General features: G+C 37.2%; 1 protein-coding gene across 5 annotated transcripts in view; it reads right to left on the bottom strand.

Annotated features, from left to right (window-relative positions):
* Positions 1-24280, bottom strand: part of DGKH (diacylglycerol kinase eta) — a 153649-nt gene that overhangs the window by 56160 nt on the left and 73209 nt on the right. For 2 of the 5 annotated variants that reach the window (XM_021530816.3, XM_021530817.3), the window contains exons 3-6: positions 20907-21017; positions 18628-18708; positions 3147-3251; positions 2692-2824 (exon numbers count right to left, since the gene is read on the bottom strand). In XM_021530816.3, coding sequence (XP_021386491.2) covers positions 2692-2824; positions 3147-3251; positions 18628-18708; positions 20907-21017 — 430 coding nt within the window. Of the gene's footprint in view, positions 1-2691; positions 2825-3146; positions 3253-3881; positions 4546-18627; positions 18709-20906; positions 21018-24280 lie in introns of those variants that run through there. The other 3 variants (XM_021530818.3, XM_021530819.3, XM_021530820.3) reach the window with 3 other exon arrangements.

Raw genomic sequence — 24280 nt, 5'->3', positions numbered from 1 at the left:
TCAGTTGCTTGTTGAGTAGTAGCAAAAATGAAGCCTGGCTTGTTATAACTTACATCTTGAGATTGATATACATATCAGTTCTTTGACTTCTAAAAAGGTATAAGTTTACATTAATCTTTTACCTAGCAAATGTATTAACCTACTGTCTTTTTCTACACTTGTTTCCACAAGACTTAGGAGTGTCTTCAGGGTGGCCTGCAATTAATTTGGCCAACCTTTGCCAAAGGTTGCTGGGATGGAAGGTGCCCTGAAGAAAAAGCCACCCATCATCCCCAAAAGAAATGAGGCTTGGTTTGTGGTCAGACTTTTAAAAAAGCAGTTGCGCAGGAAATCAGCAATTTTAAGAGAATAAAATATTACAGGACAACTAAACTATCAAAACTGCAAGATATCATCAATGGGGTTTATTTTTATCTATAGTTAAGAGTCAAGAATCAGACCCCAATAACTCTAAGCTACTTTCAAGACAATTTGGTGTGCCAGTAACCCAACACACTAACAGGAGGAAGAGCTCAATTACCTCTTGAAAGAGCCTCTCATGCTTTTCAATACAAGGCATAATAGAGTAGCCTGGGATCAATGACCACACAAATAATTGAATTTTGTATAGATATAAATGGATTCCCACTATAAAGCAGTACTGGAGGTTTGAAAAGCCAGGCATGAATATTTAAACAGATTTTTTTTAATTATGTAACGGGGAAAAGCAGCACAGAACAAATCTGGGGAATGTTAAGACTCCAAACTTTCCAGATTGTCCTCTCAAACTTTATAGACTGCTACTACAGGTAAACTAAAGAAAAAAATTGATGATTAAATGCATTAGAAGTGCACATAGCAGAAGCAAGTATCAAACAAAAATTCTTTTTTTTAGATGAAGAAATTAAGGATGATGGGTTTTAACGTGTATACATAATTGCAGGGAAAAGTATACATAATTGCAGAGTATAAAGTATTACAGTAAAAGAGTCAAATGTCAAATTATTTAGACTAGATATATAACTAAAGATCTTATTTTATTTTAAAAAATAAGAAAATAGATATAAAATAGAAGCTAAGAAGTAAGAGGAGGTAAACTTATTAATAGACAAAAGAGTATCATAATATCTACATATAAAACATTCCAGGTCATACATGATTATGAAACTGCGGAAGAGTGAAAGGAATTCCAAGTCACTTTCACAATCTATTTTTAAAAACTGGTATCAGAAATGTGGATAAATGTAGCATTAGTTTGTCATAAGTTATACAGAAAGCTGACAAACTCCAAATCTGGAAATTATGGGAACTTCCCAATGTAAAGTCAATGCCAGCGCCCTGTATATTAAAAACATACTTAGATGCAAAATTAGACACTGGAAAGACATAAAACTGTGAACTACAGACATTAACATTGATAATTTTTGATAAATTATCCTTTTAAAGTAGCGATAATATTAACTTAGGAATGGATAAATTCTTTATGAAAGTCGTTCCTTTCCTTTGTCTGAGCAAACGTAACTGTATTTGTACACAAAGGCAATACAACTGCATTTTAGTTAAGTACATGATACTCCCATCTGTCAATATCAGACATTGAGAATACCATAATTGCCTTTAAACTGTCCAAAGGACTTATTCACAGTGGAAAACATACACCGAAGAGGCTGGAAGTAACCATGCTACTTCTAATTTCTACAAAAGAGGTTTGTCCTGTTCCTTGGCAACTGCACCATTAGCTCCATTAAAAGCATGGACAATTCAGGACAATGGTTTAATGTTCCCTTTGTAAGATTTCCTTAATACATATTATTATCCTCAAGTATCATAACAGCATCAATAACAGAAATGCATTTGCAGTTGGGTTACATACATCTAAAGAAATCAAATTATGAATGGTGTAACTGTAACTCTTTTCTGGGCAGTCAGCTATTTTAGTAATTAAATATTTCTACGTTTCATATATCTCATAAGGTCACAAAGATGCTTTATTTTCTGCTGTCTCCTAACACAAGGAGACTCATTACCATTTTTCCACAGAACTTGCAGGAATAAAAAAATAAGCTGTTTCAGGCATATTATAATTATTTGTTAATTAAATATAATTTCTAGCTAAATGATGAAGACTTAGCCACATTTCCTTTTTCTTTGTACTGGATTTCCCCTGTTGAGCCATCAAATGCAGTCATCTTCTACATCTCTGCCCTTTCACAGCATGAGAGAATTTTTAAAGCAGTAAATCAGTGTGTACTGCAGGATCAGGCAGCAGCAATAGAGAAAACAAGAACTGGAAGGCAAGGGTCATAACACTCTGTTCAGTGTTAAGAATGCTTTTAGATTTGGGGCAGAAAATACCATAATGATTTTTTTTCCCCTAAGAAATGCTGATTCTATGCATTAAGACTATTTTGTTCCACATTTTTGATGTGCAAATCATATAAATTCTATCTTTTCAAACCCTCCACCCTGTACACTCCAAACTGGTTGCTGCAACAGAGAGAAATGTTCTATTGAAAAAGGCACCTGTAGCAACAGGAAGGTGAGGCAGATCCTTAGCAGTCCCTCTGCCCAGAGGAGGGTCACTCTCATATAGAGTTTTCTCCCTTCGGGCTCTTTTGTTTCTCATTATTTTCAGGATCATTACTCATACTGAACTTGCAGCCATCTGTCTACACACCGAGCATGATAACCAAGGGGAAGCAATCATTTTACCTTCGCAGGACAGGCCGTGAGAAGTGACTCCAGAGAGGCTCTCTCTGCACACGTTACAGAAGGTGGGTCGGGCGTGGGAGCAGGCGTACCAGTTATGCATCCCTGAGAAATGTTCCACATTAAACTGTGCGGTCTAGTAAAGGAGAAGTTAAGACAAATTTGCAAGTACAGAACACAGCTACGGTCACTGACATTACGCACGGTTCCATATTACAGGGGACGACAGTGAAATGCTCCCCAAAAGGATTTTCCAAAGGGTATTTAACCTGCTCTCCCTCCAAAATTCTAAACCGAAGTGTGATGATAAGCTCTCCTTTTGCTAGTGAAGTTCTTAAGATGAAGCTTCACTCTGACATTAGACACACTTTTCACACTAAGGAGGGTGAATACTCCAGTTCCGTGTCCTGTAGCTTGATCTGCTGAGCTAGGTTGCTCCAAGAGGGATGTCAGCTTACCTCATAGTGTTCTCTGGACTGAACGGACTTCAGAGAGCTTATCCAGTCCTCCATTTCTTTTCTGTTCTCAGCACACAATATTAGCCTCCTAAATGGAGTGATTATCTGAAACAGATAACACATCCTGATTAATCCAGATAAGTAAAAATCACGACAGGCTATGATACTTAATGCACTCTTCCCCCTGAGGTGATGCAAGAGGATGACACGCCCTACAAGGCAAGATCCTAAACACTTATAAATATTTTCTTTAATGCACTACCAGCAACAAAAGAGTTTGCTTTTCCTTGTACAGTTCCCAAGTTTCAAATCAGGTTTGGGAAAAGGTCTCTGGAATCTACATTGATCATTACCCCTTCTCAGCTCTTTGTCTATGCACTGAGATTCAAATGCTCAAATGGCAGGCACTGAAATGCTAGAACAGCCATTCTGTAAATTACTATTTGACTAAGACTGCAATCCTATTTCATAACTGCATCATAGCAACTGCAAGGTCCATTCCAATTGCTAGAGACAAAAACATATCAAAATCAAATGCCTGGAAGTCTCAAACAACCACAAAAGCTGTCATCATATTTCACTATCTTGTATATTGATAATGTATTTCCATAAATATATGCACACAAAAATTTAGAACAGCACTTTTTATATCCAACTATATCAACTCAGTATAAGAACACATACAAGTCTTTATAAAAACACACAGGGAACAAAAGCAAACAGTTGAAATCATACCCTACTAGGACAATTGAATGAATTCCTGGAACAAGTTGATGCTGGGAATTTTTCAGTGCTCTGGAGTTGGATTCTAGAAATCTGAAAATACTGTACCAGGGAGGTTCAGAGTACAAGCTGCTCTCCCCTCTCCCTAAACAGCAGAAAAATAATCAAAATAACAGGAAGGCAGCAGAAACTATCAGCTAACTCCTACTGAAATTATTTTGAGCACTGCATTAAAATAGACAAAGCAGTGACATACATGGCAAAGAATTTAAAACAAGTACAAGAAAATAAGGAAAGTTATTTGTTTTGTTGTAGAAAGTCTGAAAAATAAAACTAAATCCTTTATCAGTATTATGCATTAATCTATTACATAGTATGTACCACCAACACTTGCAAATTAAATAAAACCAAGAAAGGACCACTTAAAAATGGTAACTCTGATTTTTCTTTTAAATGCTATAAGCTAGACATTACAACATTTGGACAATATTAGTAAACATTTATCTACAGCTGCACTTACTTACCCAGTCCTTGCCGTAAATTGCCTCTAGCCTAGAATTGTCCTATCCACTCCTTCATTAAACTGAGCTGCACTTTAACATATCTCAGAGGCGACGTAACTGAAGTGCAGCAGGCTGCAAGTCACATGGAGGGGAGGCAAAAACCTTTTGCGCTTGCCTTTTTTTTTTTTTTTTTTTTTTGTAATGTACTCACTTCACATGGAAGGGAATAGTTTCTTTGTTTTCTGTTTCCTTAAATCTTGCTTAAGCTATTTAATAAGGTTTATTAGTAGGTCTCCATGGCTTTTCCTAAAGAACAGTTTATGCAAAGCGCAATGCTTCTCTCATTAGTTTGGAGCCAAACAGATGCTTTATTACTTCAAAATGTTTTTCTAAGCCAGGTCATCCAATGAAGCCAAGAAAAGTCATTAAATCATAATACAACCCTGGCTCAAACAGCTATCAGCATTCTGCTGAAATTTCCAGGTTTGAGTGGACACAGAAATCTTATTTGGGCAAATACAAACCACAGATTATTTCTTATTATATAGCATGAGATTATAATACAGATTAAATAATGATAAACCCACCCGAGGCTTGGCACGTTATGTCCATCCTCCTGCCACAGTTATTACTGATTCTAACCAGTAGCCAGACATTGTGAAATGCCATTAAGCAACAACAGCTGCACTTATTGCTGAAAACTCCTGACTAATCTCAATCTTTTCAAGTATTGCTTAGATATATATTGCTCCTGTCTTCATTAGTACTGGTCACAAGCCACTGTGCATCCCTCCCCCTTCCCCTAATCTGAAATTAAGGCCCTGGTTCAGTGGCTCACACCTAGCTTCCCAGTGCCAATGAAGACACCCTTTGGTATCCAAAGTTTTGACAGGGGAGGGGTAAGTATGACAGAGGACCAGAACAGTAGCTATAAATAACCGAGGTGGGACACCAAACTGCCTCTCAAAATGCACTGCACACCCATCTATTGGCAATCGAATCACATCACCAAACACTGCAAACCAATACATGTAGACACACCAGAAATTCATATATTCCAGCTTCTTATTAAAATCAGAGTGCAAAAATCTTAGCAAGCTCACAGCATTGCAGCAGTTTAACAGCTCAATAGGATACTGTCAATCACATGAATATAGGATCAATTATTATTGCTACAAAAATAAAGTGGGAAGTTGGAAGACGTACATATTTGTAACTACCAATTCTTTTTGATTTACATATTTGTAACAACAAACGTCAAGAAGCTACATGGTAACATAAAAAAGACAAAATGCATTATATGCAAGAAGTATCAACAATGCTTGAAATTTTTAAAATAAAATAAAATAAAATAAAATAAAACAAAATAATAGGAACTAAGAAGCCTATTTAGCTTCTCATCTATTTCAGTCTACAAAATCATGGAGAAAATATACTCTAATTATTTTTTAGATATTTCATGTAACATAAAAACTCAGGCAGCCAAGGAAACTGTTAGCAAACAGTGTTTTTCCCTAAATGCAAAGCATTCTTTAAGCTTGAAAAGTATTCCCAAAGGATGCTGAGGAGATGAAAAGTAATAATGTCCAAAAACGCATTTGAAAAATTAATCACAAATAAATGCATCACATACTATAAAAGACAATATTTAAAATCTTCAACTTATCAGGTCTTCAAAAATCCAACTAGTCAATCAATGTAGGGAAGTGACTCGAGGGTAAGAATCACTGTATATACTCTGCTGTTTCTACTTCATTCTTTAGTATCTGCTACTATTGTTATTATACTTGGATTCAACATGGTTTTGTGAGCTTTACACTAACTCAGTATAGCTTTTCTTGTTTATCCTAAATGGAGATTGACTTCCTAAACCTTCTTTTTTGCATTAATACAGATGGCATGCTTTCATCTGAATGCTTACACAATGCTATGATTAACTAAGTGGGATGTTTGAAGTTCATTCACTTAAAGACAACTGAACCTGTATACAGACATAATCAAAATTAAAAAGATGTAACTGAGCTCAAAACAATTTTCCTGCCATGTAAATTTAAGTTTAACTAGTAATTTTATCTCATTGCATGTATACATATTCAGAGTCCTTTATATTCTCTTTTACTGACCCAAGTCAGCACCTTTTTTTTAATTACATATTACCTTTTTGATCTTTGCTGCTCCATACTACTATTTGTATATTGCTCTGAATATGCTGAACTCTCGAAAGCAAGAAAGCAAGAAAGCAAGAAAGAGAAAGCAAGAAAGAAAGAAAGAAAGAAAGAAAGAAAGAAAGAAAGAAAGAAAGAAAGAAAGAGAGAGAGAGAAAGAAAAGCTCTGTAACACAATGCAAAGGAAGTGTCACAGGAACCAGTGGAAGACCACTGAGGTAACATAAGAACAAGAAAACTCTTAAGTCTTGAAGGAACTCAGGTGCCAACAATTCACATGCTGACAAAGCAAGAGCTAAATCATGAAAGATGAAGACAGTCAAAAGGTCTTTAAAAATATATAAATTACCTTTGAAAATTTTCACCATTGTCAAGTAGCCAAGATGTCACTGCTGATTTTGGAAAAGACAATTACCAAGAGCAGATACTGCAGTGTATTGAAAAGTAATAAAATAGAGGTAGTTGGAATAAAAACTACTTTCAGTGCAGTAGGCATTGGGAAAGAGTAAGCATACACAGTCTTAAAAGTTGAAGACAACTAACACAAACACTAAAAAATCACAGAAATAAACAATGTCTGAATGGGAAGTAAAACTATCCATTACTGCAATAATGTTCTTGTCCTGTTAGAAAAGTAGAGGGATTTTTTTGAATGGGGAATGAGGGAGAGAACAAGAGATTACTGTTCACTCTGCTACCACATATGTCTTGCCTTAAATTGGGATTTTCACACAAGCACTACAATAATTTGGCTTCTAAAAGTATACATATACTCATATATATATATATATGTACATACACATCTTGAAATGCCTAATTTTTATTCTATTTTTTTACTATCAGCAATATATAAGAAAATACAGTTCCCAAAGCTTGATGGCTCCAGTTCTGGCTTCTTTTACTAATTCAAAATGAAGACAGAGTGTTTGCTAATCAAGAGAGCAGTGCTCTATACCTAAGTAGCTACAAAGCAGCTATTGTAAAGCTTTCTGCTTCCTGCAACATGATATTTGCATTAAGGCACCTTTTGTCATCTGAGCTATTATCAGGCATTACACTAATAGCGCTTTGTATGGCTGATCTTGAATTAAATTACTAATGTAGAAATGTCACGTAGAAGCTGAAAGGAGGAAATGGTTTTCCTGCCCTCTAGACAGATACTTTTAAAATATCTTTATGTAGATAATGAAGAGAGAATGATACAGAGAGAGCACCCCAACTCTCTTCTTAGGGACCATATTCAATGCCTGGGGCAGGAGTGTAACATTAAATGCTTCCTAACCTCTCTGTGCTTACAGATATTGGCGAGTCAGTACAGGCAAATACTAGGATAACATGCTCTGCCTTCCTTGCTTTTTAAAGTCTGCCTCTCCATTCCCCTTTTCTTGTGCAGATGGGTCTGCATGAGTGTGGCAGGTGAAGGCACCTCCACCAATGGTGGAAGTAGACTGCTGGGGTCAATGATCCTCCCACACCTTCCAGAATTTGTCTGCAAAAATCACAGTGCTAACAGCTGGACATCTTTCTAGAGTATTCATAATTTCTTAGTTTCTGGATACTAAATAACTTATAACAATACTGTCAATGTCAAAGGTGTAGTTAGTTGGTGCTTTAGGGTGAATTGTCACTGTTATTTTTCATGATGAGTCAAGCCAGGCAAAAGTATAAATTACAAAAACAGGGGAGGAGTTAAAAGCAAGGTGGGTAATAAATGGTTATTACATTTGCCTGAGTACAATACAGAATTTATAATCAGAACAATTAGCTCTGTCTTCGCCACTAAAATGTTGCTTCCTTCTTTTTCCTGGCCTTCTCCTGTTTCAATGTTCCCAAGCTCACAAATATTGATGTAATGTGTGGGTTTGGCTCCCACAATAAAAACTCTAAGGAGGAAAAAGAAAAGGGTTAGTCCCACACAGCATCTCCTGCACCAATATAACACCAGAACAAGTGAGCTGAGCTAAAAGACAGGACAAAAATGAGAAAGGTAAAGGGACTTCATTCTACAGTGGAATCCAACCTTGGTAATTCAGGTGGCTTATCTTACACCACAGAGCAAAAATGAAGGAGCATCACCCAGAATACAATCAGGCACATGGACAAGAAAGCAGTTGGGAATAGTCAGCATGGATTCATTCACCAAGGGGAAGTAATGTTTTTTCAACCTGTGATGAAACAACTGGCCTGGTAGATGATGAGACAAAGGTGGATATCATTCACCTTGTCTTCAGTAAGGCTTCCAGGACTATCCCTTAAGATCCTCCTAGAGAGCTGATGAAGGATAGTCTGGATGAGCAGACTGTGAGGTGTATTGAAAACCGGTTTCGTGGCCAGGCCCAAAGGATGGCGATCAGCAGCACAGAGCATGGCTGGAGGCCAGTAATTAGCAGTGTACCTCAGGGGACAATACTGGGTCCGGGCCTGATTAACATCTTCATTAATGATCTGGATGATGTGGTAGACTGTATCCTCTGCAGGTTTACTGATGACAGAAAGCTGGGAAGGAGTGGCTGATACACCCAAGGGTCACACTGCCATCCAGGGGGACATCAACAGGCTAGAGGAATGAGCTGGCACTAACTCATTAGGTTCAACAAGAAGTTCCAAGTCCTGCAAAGGGGAAGGAACAACCCCAGGCATCAATGTACCCTGGGGGCCACCCAGCTGGAAAGCAGCTTGGCAAAAAAGGGTACTGTTGCACAACAAATGGAGCATAAACCAGCTACATGCCCTTGCAGGAAAATCAGCCAGTGGTATCCTAAGCTGCCAGTCCAGGGAGTGAACCTGCCCCTCTACTCAGCCCTAGTAAGGCCTCACCTGGAGCACTGTGTGCAGTTCTGGGCTGCTCAGTACAAGAGACACATGGACATACTGCAGATATTCCAGTGAAGGGACTGGAATACGGGATATGTGAGGAGAGCCTGAGGGACCTACAGCTATTTAGCCTGGAGAAGGTTCAGGGACATCTTATATTTGTAAATCCCTGAAAGGAAGATGCAAAGAGGACAGAGCTAGGCTCTTTCCAGTGGTGCCCAGTGAAAAGCCAGGAAGTAATGAGCACAAACTGAGCCACGAGAGGCTCTCCGTGAATATCAGGAAACAATGTTTGGAGATACCAAAAAGCCACCTAGACACAGCCTGGACTAGGTGGCCCTGCTTCAGCAAAGGAGGTGAACCAGATGACCTTCAGAGGCAACTTCCAACCCCCAAATCACTCCATGAGTCTGTGAAAACAGAATCCAGGTAAATCAAGTCATCCAGTTACGTGTCCAGCCCTGAACTGCAGAAGTATCCAGCAAAGATCAGTTTGTTCCAGTTCCCCCAATCAACCTCATGTATTCAATTTCAACCAACTACTAACAAAAAAACATTTTTTCCTGCAGAAGTATAACTTCATAAAGAGACTGGGTAGGAAAGTTCCATGGATTTGGATGAAGAACTAGAAATTTACTTTAAATCAGCATTTAAATACAGCAACACAAATAAACCATACTTACAAATGTAAACTGGAAACTGCTATATACAGTTCAAGGCTTGCATGTTTCTTTAAAGTCCTTTCATAAGGATTTGTTCAGTATGTTAATTTCAGACTGCTGTGCCCTTAGCTCTGGTTTCACCAGCTCACTACACATCTATCAGATGGGATGGCTGCTCTGCATTAGGGAAAACATCTACTTACAGATTTAATGGCACTAGGTGCAAATTTAAACAAAACAAACTAGTAAAGGACTATTTTTTTCTGTCTGTAATAACAGATTCCTGTTTAAATATTGTTCAGCTGTCTGAAGCCAGGGATCCTTGTTCACTAGAAACAGGAAATTTTTTCAAAGTTTACATCAGTGACTTTATTTATAAATTATTTGGTAAACAGGAACTGCAGTGAGGGATACTTTCTGAGGTTTATCCAGGTATTTTAACTATTTTTAAAGCATGAAATGAAAGAAATGTCAGAGAATAGGTTTTGTGAAAAAGTGCAGGAAGAATTAAATTCTTCACTGGTGAAAAAGGAAAATTTTCTGCAAGCTATTTTTGGAAAATTTCTGCCAAGCATGAAATGTGGGGAAAACAAGATCCAGGCAAATGCAACTAAAATCAAAATGTACAATATAGACCAGAATGGTCACATTTTTAAGTATCTCCTTTTTTCTCTCTGAAAAGTGTTCAGCTTCCTTGTAACAGATCAATCTCAAGCAACTTGTCTATGGATTTTTAGCATCACAGATGAAATGTTTTATTGCTTTTTCATAATGAAAATTAAAGCTTCAACATCTCCAGACACTCTAGGGAAAAGGACAGTGCATCAAGTCAGAGATAAGGAGCTTAAAACTTGGAAGACCCACCCAAAGAGCTCTCAGCTTCATTACATTTTTTGTCACTATCAGAGGATGGGAGGGGAGGGGGAGGGGAAATGAGCAAGTGCTAAATGGAAGAAAAAAACCCTAAATGCATCCCAAGTGCACACTAATTGCTTATGTCTAATTTTTCTTTTCCTAGGCATATTAATTTGCTATTTCAGTTTTTGTCTTACTTCTAAACTGCCTGAATATAGAAAAATAAAATCCCAACCCTGAGTAGAAAATTGAACAAAATGGAATCCAAAGCACTTCCCCTCTCTTTCTGTGGTTTGGGTGTTGCTCAGGCTGGGAGCATCAAAAAGCCTTCATCACTTAGAAGCTAATCACCATCTGTATGAAACAGCAGATAGTTCACAACCAGGGAAAAGCTAAATCCATTCCAAGAGTCAGCTACTGGTGCAAAGCTGAGTCATGCTGGAGAAGCCAGCAGAGGAACTTGAGCCATTTCCAGCCATGTTCTACCTCCTGGAGACAAGAAGAGGCCCCGGCACCTTTGCAGATGTCACTGCAGAACCTGTCAGCCCTGATCTACACTGCTAATGGGGCATGCAGAACATCTGGATATGCCATTACCCCATCTTTAAACAGTGCCATGCACTCAGCCTTCTGATAATCCTGAGGGCAAAATTTAAAATACAATGCTTCTGAGACTGGGATTCAGCTCACTAGAGGACAGTTCTTAACGTAGACTTCTGCAAATGCGTCTGAATTCCCAGCATCGTCAGTATATACTGTTAACATCAACATGCAACTGGAATGCACAGAAAATTTCAAAACATACCCAAATCCAGGCAATTACTGCAGATCTAAAGGATAAAAAACAGAAACATGCTTCCAAATACAAACCTGTTCCTTGCATGTCCCTGTGCTTATTAAAGGGAGAAGTCAAGCAAGAGTGTCTCCCTTCAAGGGAACATCAACACTGGGAACATAACACATTTACTTAAAATAGATTTTTACAAAGAAAAAAAATTACAAATTGCTGTGCTCCAGAGTATTCTTACAGAGAAAACCAGAAAGAATTATCAATCCAGGCTACAAACAAGGCAATGTTTGCTTAGCAATAGCTGAAATCAAGGGAGTCCAGGTCAAGTTTGGAACTTCGAGGGTAGTTGCGGACCCCAGGATCTCAGGAGCCTGCCAACACAGAAGTAGCAAGATGATTTCACCAAACTAAAGAAGTAAGAAAGACTGAAAGAAAAGCAGCAGAAAGACCAGGGAAGAGAAAGGCCTGTGTAAGCTTCAGGTGAGCAGCCCTTTGAAAAAAAACCAAACCAGACTGAGATAGAAGAGCACCTGAAAGAAGTTTGAGGCTATCAGCAAAGAAACTATCTCCTGATGTCCACTGAGATGGAACTGCAGTAAATTGGATTTCGTAAACTTGCAGGACAGCAGCAGAGGAATACTTCCACTAGAATCCATAAGCTTTCTGCACTTAAATAAAGCTCAAGAGTCTGAACTCTGGGAAAATCAAGAGTCAGTAATAACATTAAACTGATGTTAGCTTATTTAAATTTAAAAAAGGAAAAAATAAGGTTTAGGATAATTATCCCCAGCTTTAGGATTATCACTCTGTCTCTTAATATTTGAAATTAAAGAAGGTGTGCCCAAACCCAAAGATGAAAGGTTTTAAACTTCTTGGGAAAAGGCTTGTCTTCTTTTTTCTTGATGTGGCTTGGGGGAGGTTAAGCAATTCTCACATTTCCTGAAGTTTTTGTAGTCCCTGAAGAAAAATCTCAACAACAACTCTGAAATGGCAAGAAAGAAGCAAAATATGTCCAAGTCCAGAGAAATTAACACTGTCTCTGAAATATACTGCAAAACTCTGGCAACACTGCCAGAGTGTTGCCAACACTCTGTCTCCCAAGACCAGAATGAATATTAAAAGTTAGTTCTCTAAAATCAATTAGAAGCAGCCAATCTCCATGATGAAAACAGAGCTGACTGATGTCAGAAGCAACAGGACTGAAATAAAGTGCTAAAAGCAATCTGCCTTTTGGGACTGGTTGCAATATTCAACTTGAAATCTTGACAAATCACAAGAATGGGGCTTCCAGTACAACTGGGCCACCTCTCATTGAAAACAGCAGCTGTACAAGAGGATTCAAATATGAAAATAATTACTTTATCCTTTCAGCTGGTTCCACACAAGTCATATGCCAATAAACTTTACATCACAAACCAAGACATAGGATAGGCTACATTCAGAAATATGGATAGGAAATAAGGTAATCAGAGGTCTGTAAGAAAACAACAGAAACTAGAAGAAGACAATATAAATTTTAACCACACTTGAAGCACAGTTGCTCCAATAGAATATTTGGTTTCACTAACCTATAGAAAAACCCTAATCTTCTAAAAATAAAATATCCAAGGATAATAAACTTAAACACATATTTTGTTTTTTCAAAATCTATCCAAATTTACAGAATATCAAGAAAACCATAGACAGCTGCATAAAGATTTTTTTATTGTTGTTATTTAAAACATATTAAGCTGAATTCCCTACTTTTCAATTGAAGTGAACTCATATGTCTGACCAAAACATGTGGAAATCAGAGAAAAAGAAAATTTTTCTGGAAACAAAGTTACATTCATGGACTAAACTTAATGAAATGCCATTCATGATTTGTTTGGGTCTTTTTTAATATAACATGAAAAAAAATACATTAAGAAAAGCTAACTCATAAAGGGATTAATTAATTAAAGGGATTAATTTGAACAAAATCAAGTACTTCTGTTCAGAAAATTTAAAACATCAGGCTGATCCATAATCATGTTTAATTCAGTCATTGAACTGAAAAGGCCAATTATTTTATTCACCATCAAGGCAATGAGATGAAAAGCTAAGGGATGTAAAAAAGTAAGAAGGAATAAGAAGAATTTTTAATATGAAAAAAAGATTTACAGATAATAAGCAGCTTATTATTCTCCAACAAAATTTCGTGGTATGATTCTTAAACTGGAAGAGAAGTGTAAAGCAGCAATGCAGGAATATTTGCAGACAGCACAAAATTTTGATTTCTTAGTTCTCCCTCTTGATCTCCAAGGCACTTCAAAGCAAGCCAAGCTATGTATTAAGTAGAGAGCACAGTGACTTGAAAAAATTCAGTGTTAGTAAAAACAAAGAAATACACATCACAGAAGCACAGATTAAATATTTATGAATTACAGACAGCTCCAAATTAACAGAAGAAGGATCTTAGTACCAAAAGAGAGGACACAAAAAATGCACACTATGCCACTGCAGAAAACAGTCAAAACTTGGGATCCATAAGGCATGTAAATGAGCATTAATTCATAAAATAATCCCAGATGTCTGTGACTTGGCCTTCCCTGAGTGTCAAGCATGTAACTTCACTTACAAGATGATGCTGCAGAATAACAATCAAGAGAACAGCAAGAATAGGTAAGAGTATAGAAGAATGTTGACAAATATTATTTACCTTGGAAAATAGTAAAATCAAATGGAGGTAATAAAAATATAAAATAAAAAACTGAGATAGTTGATATGTTTCTACTGCCTTTGCTCTAGGTGAGAAACTAGGTGAGAAAACTTAATTAAAGCCCAGCACTTTAGAAGTTCTCCAAGGAAGTATTTTTTTCACAGAAGAAATAATCAGGTTTCTATGGTCTATATGGTCTAAAGCATTGCTAAAACCAATAAATCAGCAAAAATGTACTATGTTAGACATTTCTGCAAGCATATCCAGAATCCTAGTAATCAGTGTTATTAGCTGGAACATAACGTCTCCTTTCCAGCCAGCCCCTAATTACTAAAAATCACAGTAGGCTTTCCAGGATAGCAGATCTGCCTACTGCAGCTTCCTCCCCCTCAAGATGACAACTTACAGAAGATGCCTATTCAACCAAAAGCACTTGATTCAGCACCTGATTCAGGAAGCTGAAAGCAAGTGCTTACATTTTAGGTGCCCTGGATGACAAAGCTCCTATTGTAGCTAAGGGAGAATCAGTTAATAAATCATTGGAGTCTAAACTGAACTGAGCAATTACAGAAATCTGCTTTGAAGACCTATTAATTTTCTTTTAGATACCTAAATTTAGGGGCCTATAAACCCATCATCAAGTTCCACCAAGAAGTTAGGACAAGCTGAATCCCCATCCTGAGCATTATATAGTATGTTATCTCTCATATTCCTGGAGGGGACCTTCCAGAATGACAGAGAAATTATTTCCTCTGCTACTCTTAGATGCAATGAGATAAAGCCAACTATACAAAGTAGTGCCTCAAAACCAGTATTTTACCATATTATTATTTTCCATTATATTTACCATCAAAAAACCCATAACTGAAGAAGAGTTTCAAACAAAAGTTTGGATGGATTAAAATACAGGTGCTGCCACATGAAGCCTGTGCATTGAACATGAGACTCTAGCACAGATTTACAGTAACCCAGAGCATTTTATACTACCATGTGGCTCAACTACTGAGGGGCAGCCTGCTTAACATCTATAGATTTTTTTTCCTCAGCAATGTGCATCAGTTCTTCAAAATCAAAAGCAAGGCAGAGGTAGAAACTTAAGCCCAAATTTCACCTAAGATAATTTCCTTTTAAAGCACAATCCATAATCATCTTTGTTGCCTAGAGGAACTTCATTATCTGAACATGCCTGTTCAAGAATCCTTTTCATATTTAAAAATCCCATTCTTTATACCTGTTAGGACAAAAGCACACCACCACTGCTCTACAAGCCCACACCTGCACACCAGAGAACACTCTTCAGCCCCATGTGGTCTCAAGTCTCATTTTAAGAACAATAAAGAGGGCTTTACTAAATGCACTCGAGGTATCAACAAGCCAACTTCCATCCCTGCAAACCAAAATGCACACGGAATTACAGCTCTCAGCAGAATTGCTCACTGCCCCATCTACTTCTGTGCAATAAGGGTGGGAGAGTGATTCAACCCAGGAGCCTACCCAAAGGGGTAACATGCTGAGCAACTACACTCCTCTGGCTGTGCTGAGACAACATAAACCACCCTCCGAGGCAGAAGCAGAGTTCTGGGGAAAAACATGTTCTGCCAAGTGCCCAGTATCACTATGAGGACTCAGCACTCACCCATGCCACTGAACTGGCCATGGGCTGAGCAAAATCCCCCCTGGGCTCCTGATATGGCTGATGGAGAGGGAGATGCAAATCTCTCACTGGCTGCTGGAACCTCTTCTCTCTCTTCCCATAGACTTGGGACACTGGTACCTAACAAGTGGGAAGAATCCAGCCTTGAGTGTCTTATATAAAGGCTCTGAAGTCAAGGGACACCTTTCCTTCTAGGTAACTTATTAACCTCTAGGTAAGGATGCTCAGAACTACAAAACACTTATGAACTCTTAAAAGATTGTGCACTAGAAACTAATTGCTAGAAGTGAGTTGATCATTCACTGAAAGGTAATATCATCAGCAGTAAGGGAAAAAAAAGAAACAAATTAACTGATTTAAAGTTCATCATCTCTGTATTTCAATTAGCAGATATTACGTACTTCAAATTTCCCTTTAACCTCAACTTGTTTGCAGAAAGATAGCAAAAGTAATTCTGGTGAACAAGCAGTGGTATTTAGTTACAAAATATTCTGCAAGCTTGTGCATTACAAATAAACTCAACCCTAAATCTGTGTGTTATGACTAATTTTAGGAGTTGAGTTTTATCCAAAAAAAGAGCATGGAAAAACTTGACACACACACCTCTGCCTTCAAACAAACATACTAGAAAGGGCAAAAGAAGGCAAAACAGTAATTTCTACAAGCTGGGGGTGGGAAATTGAGGGGAGAGAGTGGGATTTAAGTGAAATGACAAATTTTTAAAAAATTAAAATAATTTTTTTAAAGGTGTGTTTTCCTGGAAAAATTGTAATTTGGTGTATATTCCATCTACGTCAGTTTGTGTTAAAAATATTATCTACTGAGACAAAGAAACAAGAGGACTACATTAACTAGAGAAGGCTAAAGTTAAGGATTTCATTTTTGCTTTTTTTTAACAAAGAGAATGCTAACAGATCACTTAGAACATAAATAAAAAGACCCATAATTTTAAGAAAGGCAGAATTACCTTTTTAAGATGGAAGAAAATAAAAAGGCAAAAAGAAAAGCTTCTTTTTATTTATAAGGAGTATTGCTGGAGAGCTAACCACCCACTCCACCCCCAGCCCCTGAGTTCAACCCAGTGCAGGCGAGGTCAGAGATGTCTCACTCCACAGAGCTGTGTTGCTGGGAGACTAGGTTAGGCAAACACAGAGAAAGAAGCCAAAAGATTAAGCAAGATGACAACTATTACCATATTTCACAGTCAAATCAGATGGCTCTTCAATCCAGGAGAGCTTTACATCCAAATAATTTTTCAAAATTAATTTGAGGATTCCTTAGAGAAAACGCTGTTTGCCCTAAAGTACCCAGGACATGAAAATAAACAGTGCCTCTGAAGCTGTTAAAGCTGTAGCCAGAGATTTCTTTTTTCACTATTGTCTTCCCCAGAAGTCCTGATACTGGAAGCAAAACATGCTTTTGGTGAAGAATGAGATGCTGAATAAGCCTAAAGGATTACAAAGGATACCAAAACACCAAAATTGAGCAAGGGGGAAAAAAAAAGGCAAAAAGCCCAAGCATCCCACTTTTCTGAAGGAGAACTTCTAGACAACAGAAAGACCCTTTCCAAAAGACAGACTAGTGCCTTACACAGTCACCACCTCACCTGAGACCTTCGGTCAAAGTAGTCCTTTTAATTGCACTCTTAGCCAAAAAAGCAGCTTAGACTGACAGAACACACTGCGCTGTCAAGGCCAACACGAGCACGTCTTTGAAGTGCCCAGACTGCTTCAGCAGCTGCCTGGGAGGTACCACGGCAAGGAGAAACTATGGACCTCTCGTGAGGCTTGCATTTGACTGCTTTGGAGAAGAAAAACCAAGACTGGTTGTGTGGACTAATATGGGTTATCTGGGGAATTAAAAATGTCAGAAAAATTAAAAATTAACCTTTTTAATAGAGACATGCATTTAAGGAGAATGAAGCCATTACGCTAAGTGGGACAGCTCAAGATATCCCTCAAAAGGACAACTTCACCAATGGTATTCCTCATAACTAGCTCATGTTAAAGGTATTTTTTTCCAGAGGTTAAGAATCAGCAGAGGAACTGTGCCAGACATTATGACTTAGTTCTAACAGACAGTTGAACAATAAATGAAGGATCATTTGTGTAAAAAACACCTGTGAACTTACAGAAATAGGAGCTTATCAATACCCTATGTTCTTACAACAGTATCAGAATCCAGGTGCGACTGTAGGGACAGCTTTTCCACGTGACTTAGAAATATATATAGGTATGATTTGCAGTAAAAAAAATAAAATACATTTTAATATGGGAAGAAACCAAAACTGTTATTTTAAGAAAATTAAAACAAAAACATAATTACATTTTATTTAATTCAGCTTGTCACCTCAAAGAGAAACTATGGCACAAACCCATAATAAGCACTAAGTGCCAAATCTTGACTTTTAAGGCCTTCTATCATCATCTTTTGAAACAACTGTCATCTCACATTTCTGCTCACTGAAATAAAATGTTCTATAGCTGACATGGTATTTTTCTCATATATTAAATCATGTCCAAAAAAAGACATTTTATTTCCAAACAGAGGAAAATAAGCAATTAAGAGGATCCTTGATTTTCGTAGAAACAATCTATTCACAGCCTTTGAAAACAGTGTTAAAATTGTTCCATACCGTGAAGCTGTTGTTGACATTTTTTGTGCTTGATTCAGCTACGCTGGCATCTGACAGGTCAACTTCATCAAATATTAGAGACTGTGAAGGGAAAAGAACATAGAAGCATTAAATTAAGTCTGAGTCCACTTTCAGCTACACTTGAAAAATATGCTTTAATTTCACTGCATCTATTCTGACTAGAAAATAAAAATAGAAATAAAAATAGTGAAAAAAATGGAACACACTGATGATGTGATAAAATTTCATAACTGGCCCCTAAACACAGTCCTACTTGCTATTCTAAGTGGCACATGAGAGCATAAAAAAAAGGTTCAATAATTATATTGCTTTAAAATCTCTTTTAAAAGAAGAGGGTTTTCTTACATTGATGAAGCTTTAGAGTGTCTACTGTGCAGCATAAATATGGTGTCAGAGGAAAAAGATTCACACACAGTAAAATGTAAAATAATTATTTTATCCTAAAACCCTTAAATCATGTAGGAAGATATGATATAGTATCCATATGAGAATATGCATTTCAAAGGGCTGCACTGACCCTCTCCACTCTTTTGTCTGATGTTCAAACAAGAAGAATTTACGTCTACTCCAAACACTCCGGTCTCTGGCAAAGGATCAATTAGGTTCTGTTATGCTCCTGATGGGTTCTGTAGCACAGAACAGCCTAACAAAAATGCCTATTTTTTTAGCCCTACCATGTTTTTCCTCTTCCACGCCCCTAGGAGGAGAATCAATACTGGGGGAGTTTCAGCATGTCTGGATTCAGCATGCCTTTGAGTATTGGCACAATTGCCTTCTTGTAACACCTTCTTTTCTCATCTTTATCATAGAATCACAGAATGGTTTTAGTTGGAAGGCACCTTAAACATCATCTACCTCCAAACCCTCTGCCATGGTCCAGGTTGCACAAAGCCTCAGCCAACCTGGGGTTTTGAACATTTCCAGGAACCGGGCATTCACAGCTTCTCTAAGCAGCCTGTGCCAGTGTCTCCACTAATATCCAAATATGGATATTATGGATCCTCTTTCAGTTTAGAGTCATTCCCCTTCATCCTATGAGCACATGCCCTTGTAAAAAGCCCCTCTCCAGCTCCCTTGTACCCCTTCTAAGTAATAGAAGGCTGCTGAAAGGTCCCAGGTCTCTGAGACTGCCTTCATATGAGAGATGCTCCAGCCCTCTGCTCATCTTTGAGTCTCTCCTCTGGACATGCTACAGCAGTTCTGTGGTTCCCAAGATAGCAAGGGCACAGACCTGTTGGAGTGAGACCAACTGAGACACAAAATATCCCATATTCCTCATCTTACAGGGTAGGCTCACATTTTTAAAACATCTCAGCATTATACTGTGATTTGAGGTTGCCCTTCTGAGAGCTCTTATCTGCCATGCTTATCTTTTATAAACTGCTCATGGTCTCACCAAGTGCTGAGAGGTTTGACAACAGAGGTCCTGAAGTGCTGGGCTCCCTGGAGCAGTGGTGCTGTCCTTGATTCATTATACCCACACAACAGTGCACTGTGCAGCTGCAGTCCTACAGTCCCACAAGGAGAGAGCTCTGTGCCTTTACTAAGAGTTTTGTTGAGAACAAAGCTATAGAAAATGATGGAGACCTGAAGCACCTCACCTACAGCTCCCATGAGATGCTGCAACTCCACAGGGTAAAGGAGAGTAGCATCCACAGCTACAAAACAGCACAATCTGAGATAGCCAAAATGCTCTTGGCCCCGGCCTTGGGAGGGAGGAAGGAAATGCCTTTCAAAGACAAGTATTCCTCTCTGCCCACTCCCAATTCTCCCACCAAAAAAATTCAATAGATGGGAAGCAGCTTTTTCCCTTCTATATATTTTCTGCCATTTTGGCAGAAAATCAGCCCATCTTGATTTCACATAACTATTTCTATGGGCATCAGAGCAGAAGAGTTTTAATAGAATGCAGCCTTAGTGATAACTTCTAAGCATTATCCAGTTTTTACTTTTTTTGACTGTCTGAGAGCCACAAAAAACCCACAACTCCTTAAAATGACTTTATTATTTGTCTGAATAGACAAAAAGGTTAAAAAAATTGAGATAAGCTTCATATGAAATATATCAAAAGAAATTACCAATCTTCCTAAAGTTAATTTAACCTACTATATCCTATATACAGCAGTTTTTACATAAAACAACTGTGAACAAATAATTAAATTATTATTATTAAAATTATTAAATGTATTTAACTTATAAATGTAAACAAAACTGAAGTCACAAGTAAATGGCATTAGACACTAATAGCATAGAATTACCTTTGAATCCTTAGCATAGTAAAGTGTACGACCTCGAAGTTTGAAATAACGCTTTTTCCACCTCTGAAAAGAGCTGGTTTGCTTCAGTAGTAATCCTTCTTTTATACTTGTCTGAAAAATATTAAAATATAGATACATGTAGAAACATCTGCACATATAAAGTTACTCTTTTTTTTTTTTTAATTATGTTACACCTCAGTATAACTGTGAATTTAAACTTTATTATTCACATTAAAGAGAGACTAATTCTTCTATCTTGCACCAGATTTTGCATTGCTATTTTTTAAAGAATGACAATGTTGGCAAAATGCTAATTTTACATGTAAATTGAAAAGGCAGTGAAGAGGCATATTATTATTCTGAAGATACACACAAAATAATTCAATTGTCTGGATAGCTGCAAAGCCACAAATATTAAAGTGAGAAACAACTGACGGTGGCACAACTTGGAAAAAAAATACTAAAACCATCAGCAGAAGGTAATTTCCAGTTCCAAAATTGATTATCTTGAGGAAAAAAACAATTTCCAAATAGATATTAATTCAACAGGGTACTTATATGTCTTTGATTCAAGCACAAAAATTACTTTAATATAGAGGGAATAATCCAGTTTGATGCAAGTAATGCAAGACTTTGATTGTGTAGCTGAACTGAAGCCTTCAGCATGAAATCAGCTAACCATTAGGGATAATTATTATCTTGAAACTGTGAGAACAGTAACAGATAGGGATATTTTTACTATGCAAATCTTTTTAGGCAAAAATGACTCACTGATCCAAACCTTTCCACTGCATATTGAATCCTGTCTATATAAATCCCATTTTTTTAAATCAGTAAGAGACAGTATATTTTAAAGGTGTTTGCTGTTTGCACCAGTGTGTGTGGGATTCATCCAATTACAGAAATTCTCCACTTAATCAGACAAAACAACATGAACACAGAATACTCATTGCACAGGTCTCAAATTTTCTTCAGTGTTGAAGCACACAAGAGGTATGAGAAAAAGCAAGTATGTTTGGATATTATATTGCAAAATTACTACAGAATATTTCTCATTTGTAATGTGATAAGAATCTTATAATACAATTTCTAGATAATGTGGGACAAACATAATTTGAAGTTATTCTAGAGCTTCTGGAAACTTAAGCAAGACCTGACCTAAAGTTTATAAACATCTTCTATTATCAGATGTGAAATTCTCTTGAGCTTTAATGCAAGTAATAGAAACACAGAAAAAGCAGAAAGCCTTTTACTGTTCCTACCATTTCCTTGAAATGAGAAGCATTGCTGTTATGTACAGAGATCCCACCCTTCATTTAGATAGTCCTAATGTCACAAACCAAAAATGTGGTCCTGCGATCACAAAGCAATTGAATTAATGCTCTCAAAAAAGCAGCCCTCTCCAATCAAACATTGCAGATGAAAGTTTACATTTGTCACAGTTTGCTCCACATGCCAACAGCCTGGACCAGTGGATTCAGTCTCAGCCCTCCTGCCCTAGCTAAGGGATAGCAATTCCCAGTGGAAAGGGTCTGCTCACCACACACCATTTTAAGACACTTTTTGACATTCTGATCAGACCCCAAGATAAGCTAGTTTTCCATTATATAAATAGATTTAATCAGTTAGCAAATACAAGCACATCTTCAAAGCTGTCTGTTGTAGCCATGCAGCACCTGTGCTTCATATCGCACTCTGAGATTTTGGAAGCTCATCACAAGGATGGGAGCAGATGACTTGTGTATTTCTCAGGGGTCAGAAGATGTTAAGACTAGAGAAATTAAGTTCCAAGGAAATGGTACTCCACATTAATGACAGACAATGACTTACTGGGAAAATTTCCAAAATGGAAGGAAATTCCTAAAGCACACTAGGTATACTAGACACAGAACATATATTATGTTTAATATAAACCCTGATGTATTACTCAATAAAGAATTAGTTAACTCTTTCTTGTCATTATTATCCCTACTAAAACATTGTCTCCTATTTCTACTTACTCCTTAAACACCAATATCCCTAACAAGAAACCTTCAAAAATAAATCTATTTTGCAAGTCAGCCATTTGAAATTAGCCTCCTAAACCTGGCAGTAAATAACCTTTAAAATCTGTTAAACATTTACCCAAGAAGTAGAAGCGCTTAATGAAGTACATACATGAAATTTACATTTTACCACAAATATTGGGCTGAGGTCTGACCATCTTAAATAGAAAAATCCATGGCTGCAGGCATCAAAACTGAGCACAAAGCTTTAGCCTAATACCCTTAATTACCTTTATTTAGACTCTAAAATGTTTAAAATTCCATCTGCCAATGAATCATTAAGTAATCTGCTAATAATGCTTTCCTGAGTCTATACCAAGTAAGAGCATTTCCAGTAATTTGAGATTGCAAGGGACCTCCCAGGCTGCTGAATTTGGGTCCTCATTATTGCCTACACACAGGTCATGTTAAGTTTTTCAAAAGCAATGGTCAGGCTATAACTACACCTTAAGAAAGCAGTTCTTTTTCTTCTCCCCATGGTAATTAAGACAGTGCTCCAAGATCTCACTGTTCTGAGAAGCCTTTTTATAATTAATCCCAGCTGGACATTAAATCTGAAGCATAAGCAATAATCATGCCAATTACATTAACTTCTTTCCTACTGTAATTTAAGAGAAACAAGAAGTACAGATCCCACAATCCCACACTGCTTCTCACTTTTACAGAACTACCTCTCAGCTTGCCAAAACCTCTGAACTTCCCTATCCTGCATCTCGTGTCATCTAGTAGTACAATGTCCCTCCAGAAGTATAGGAGTATAATTAGAACAGAATAGAATCCCTAACAAGCTTTACTATTTTAGCCATTAATAAAGAAAATTACTGAAAATATTACAGTCATAACATCATATCGTTCCACTGTGGTATATTTTCCAGAAGAAATCCGATTCTAAAAATCACAGCCTTTTTTCATAAAATTAAGGAATACATATGTGTTCAATTATCCAAGAATGTCAAATGAAACATTTAATCTCCAAAATCTCAATGACCAAAAAAAAAAAAAAAAAAATTAAAAAAAGTATATAATACCTGAAAAGTCAAACTAATAGGTTTTATTTCAAAGGAAACCAACCACATTGCCTTACTTCTAATTCACTCACTTTGTAAAGTCCCAGATTTCTGCAAAGGTAACTGTTTTACTTCCACTGCTGGCAGAAAAACAGAAAGGAGAAAATATTCTGAATTTAGAAAAGAATAACTAATTGTGGACCCATTATTGACAACTAAAACACTAAATGATTAAAGCCTACCCTCTACTTCTTTTCATGTAAATAAGTGGACATGCTGCACAAAATGTGTCAGGAGAGTAAATAAGAGAACATGAGGAAAT

This window comes from Lonchura striata, chromosome 2 (genome assembly GCF_046129695.1).
Source record: "Lonchura striata isolate bLonStr1 chromosome 2, bLonStr1.mat, whole genome shotgun sequence".
Classification (NCBI taxonomy): Eukaryota; Metazoa; Chordata; class Aves; order Passeriformes; family Estrildidae; genus Lonchura; species Lonchura striata.
Note: the sequence above shows the minus strand (reverse complement) of the source record. Positions and strands in the feature narration are given on the sequence as shown.